General features: G+C 42.5%; 1 protein-coding gene across 1 annotated transcript; it reads left to right on the top strand.

The window, feature by feature from the left end:
• Window positions 1-515: 515 nt before the first annotated feature.
• zgc:92591 (uncharacterized protein LOC436997 homolog) lies at window positions 516-1,112 on the top strand. Its single transcript, XM_062404103.1, has 2 exons — window positions 516-708; window positions 791-1,112. The coding sequence occupies exons 1-2, from the start codon at window positions 595-597 to the stop codon at window positions 1,025-1,027; spliced, it is 351 nt and encodes a 116-aa protein (XP_062260087.1). The 5' UTR covers window positions 516-594; the 3' UTR covers window positions 1,028-1,112.
• Window positions 1,113-1,804: the final 692 nt, after the last annotated feature.

Here is a 1,804-nt window from a genome sequence, read left to right as displayed (position 1 = left end):
TCACCTCGACCGACATGATTGGCTGAGAGGACGTCACCTTAAAAGAGATACGTCAAAAAAGACGCAAGGTACATATTCACGTACTGTATATCATCACAACAATCACAGATGTAGATCTATATTTGACCGGGCTAACAATTCTAAATCCTAATACCATCACTAAATTACGATATTATCTGTCTGTGGAGATTCCCAGACATCCAGGTCATGGTAGATCAAAGCACTTGGATACATTGCATGAATTTGGTTAACAAAGTAAAGAATTAACGTACAACTACAATAACTACCGTGTACACCGGGCTTTCCGGCCTCTGGCCCTTTTAAAAAAAAGTGTCTGTTGGGTTCTGGTTCCACAAGTTTAAGAACCAACAAAGCCCAGGTGGGTACACGCTCACCTTAGTGGTTGATGATGTGTTAGCTTCGCGCTAACATAGACTTAGCTCGTTGCTAACAATCCGCAGGTGAATGAAATTCACTAATTAGCGCCTCTACTTAAACACGCGCCCGTTTCCGGAGAAGAAGGATTTTCACTCCTGAAACCAACCGGATACAGTCGCTTTACACATCGAGCCTCATTTCGAACAGTTTCCAAACATGACCAACGATGTGTCCAAGAAGAAAGGCAAAGGCACCGGCGAGAAAAAGACCAAGAGGAAAGCCAAGAGACGGGAGACTTACGCCATGTACATCTACAAAGTTTTGAAACAGGTGGGTGGAGGAAGGAGGAGGCGACGCCGCCGCTTCCGTATCCCCGAAATGAACTAACACCGACCGTGTCCTGTGCTCCAAGGTTCACCCGGACACGGGCATCTCCAGCCGGGCCATGAGCATCATGAACTCCTTCGTCAACGACCTGTTCGAGCGGATCGCCACCGAGGCGTCCCGGCTGGCTCAGTACAACAAGCGCTCCACCATCACCAGCCGGGAGGTGCAGACCGCCGTCCGGCTGCTGCTGCCGGGGGAGCTGGCCAAGCACGCCGTGTCCGAGGGCACCAAGGCGGTCACCAAGTACACCAGCTCCAAGTGAGCGCGGTTCATCCCCCACAGGGGCTCCGGAGCCGCGTGGCACTGACTCTGCGGTGGTTTGATTTCAAATAAACGCACAAAATCTTCACTTGTTTATCATTTCATATTTAGTTTTTTTGTTTAAGTGTGATTGACAGTACCAGTGTTGGCCGCTAGATGGGGTGATTGCACATGTTTCATAAATACAGGAAGGTTAAATGATCATTTTGCACATTAAATTATTTCAAAAAGATGTAGCCTCTGTAGTTTCAATTGAAATGTTCTAGCAAATCATTTTTTTTCTGAATACTCAATTAACTTAACATAATTAACTTACATTTTGGTCATAACTGCATTAGGGTTTAGCACAGACATATTCCAGAATTATTAACAATATGCAAAAGCGGTATTTCTTGTATAAGCACAGTGAGATTATTGAGGGTTTTGATTTGTAAAATGATTTGTTTTTCAAGTGTTTGTGATTTTCTGCAAAGAGAGATATTAAAACTATAGCCTTCATTAACTTAAAATAAATAAAGTAACATTTATCAGCATTGACTGAAATAATTTCCTATATATTAACACATTTTTGGCCATAACCTCAAGCTCTAGCTCCATTTACACTATTATGAAATTAAATCTAGCTTTAACATATGTTCTCTGACGGCCAGAACACTTGAATTAAATGTTATTGATGATTCATAAAATTTATTTCAAATCAATCCCGTATCCCCTCTCAGATACATTCCCATATGTGAAAAAATCTTCAGAGTTTTAACATTACATCTCCTGAATATGA

This window comes from Platichthys flesus, chromosome 14, assembly GCF_949316205.1.
Source record: "Platichthys flesus chromosome 14, fPlaFle2.1, whole genome shotgun sequence".
NCBI classification, from domain to species: domain Eukaryota; kingdom Metazoa; phylum Chordata; class Actinopteri; order Pleuronectiformes; family Pleuronectidae; genus Platichthys; species Platichthys flesus.
Note: the sequence above shows the minus strand (reverse complement) of the source record. Positions and strands in the feature narration are given on the sequence as shown.

Excerpts from the sequence above, each read along its gene's own strand:
- zgc:92591 (XM_062404103.1), top strand. The coding sequence starts at position 595 with ATGACCAACGATGTGTCCAAGAAGAAAGGCAAAGGCACCGGCGAGAAA. Across the intron at positions 709-790 it reads TCTACAAAGTTTTGAAACAG|GTTCACCCGGACACGGGCAT; the intron begins GTGGGTGGAGGA and ends CTGTGCTCCAAG.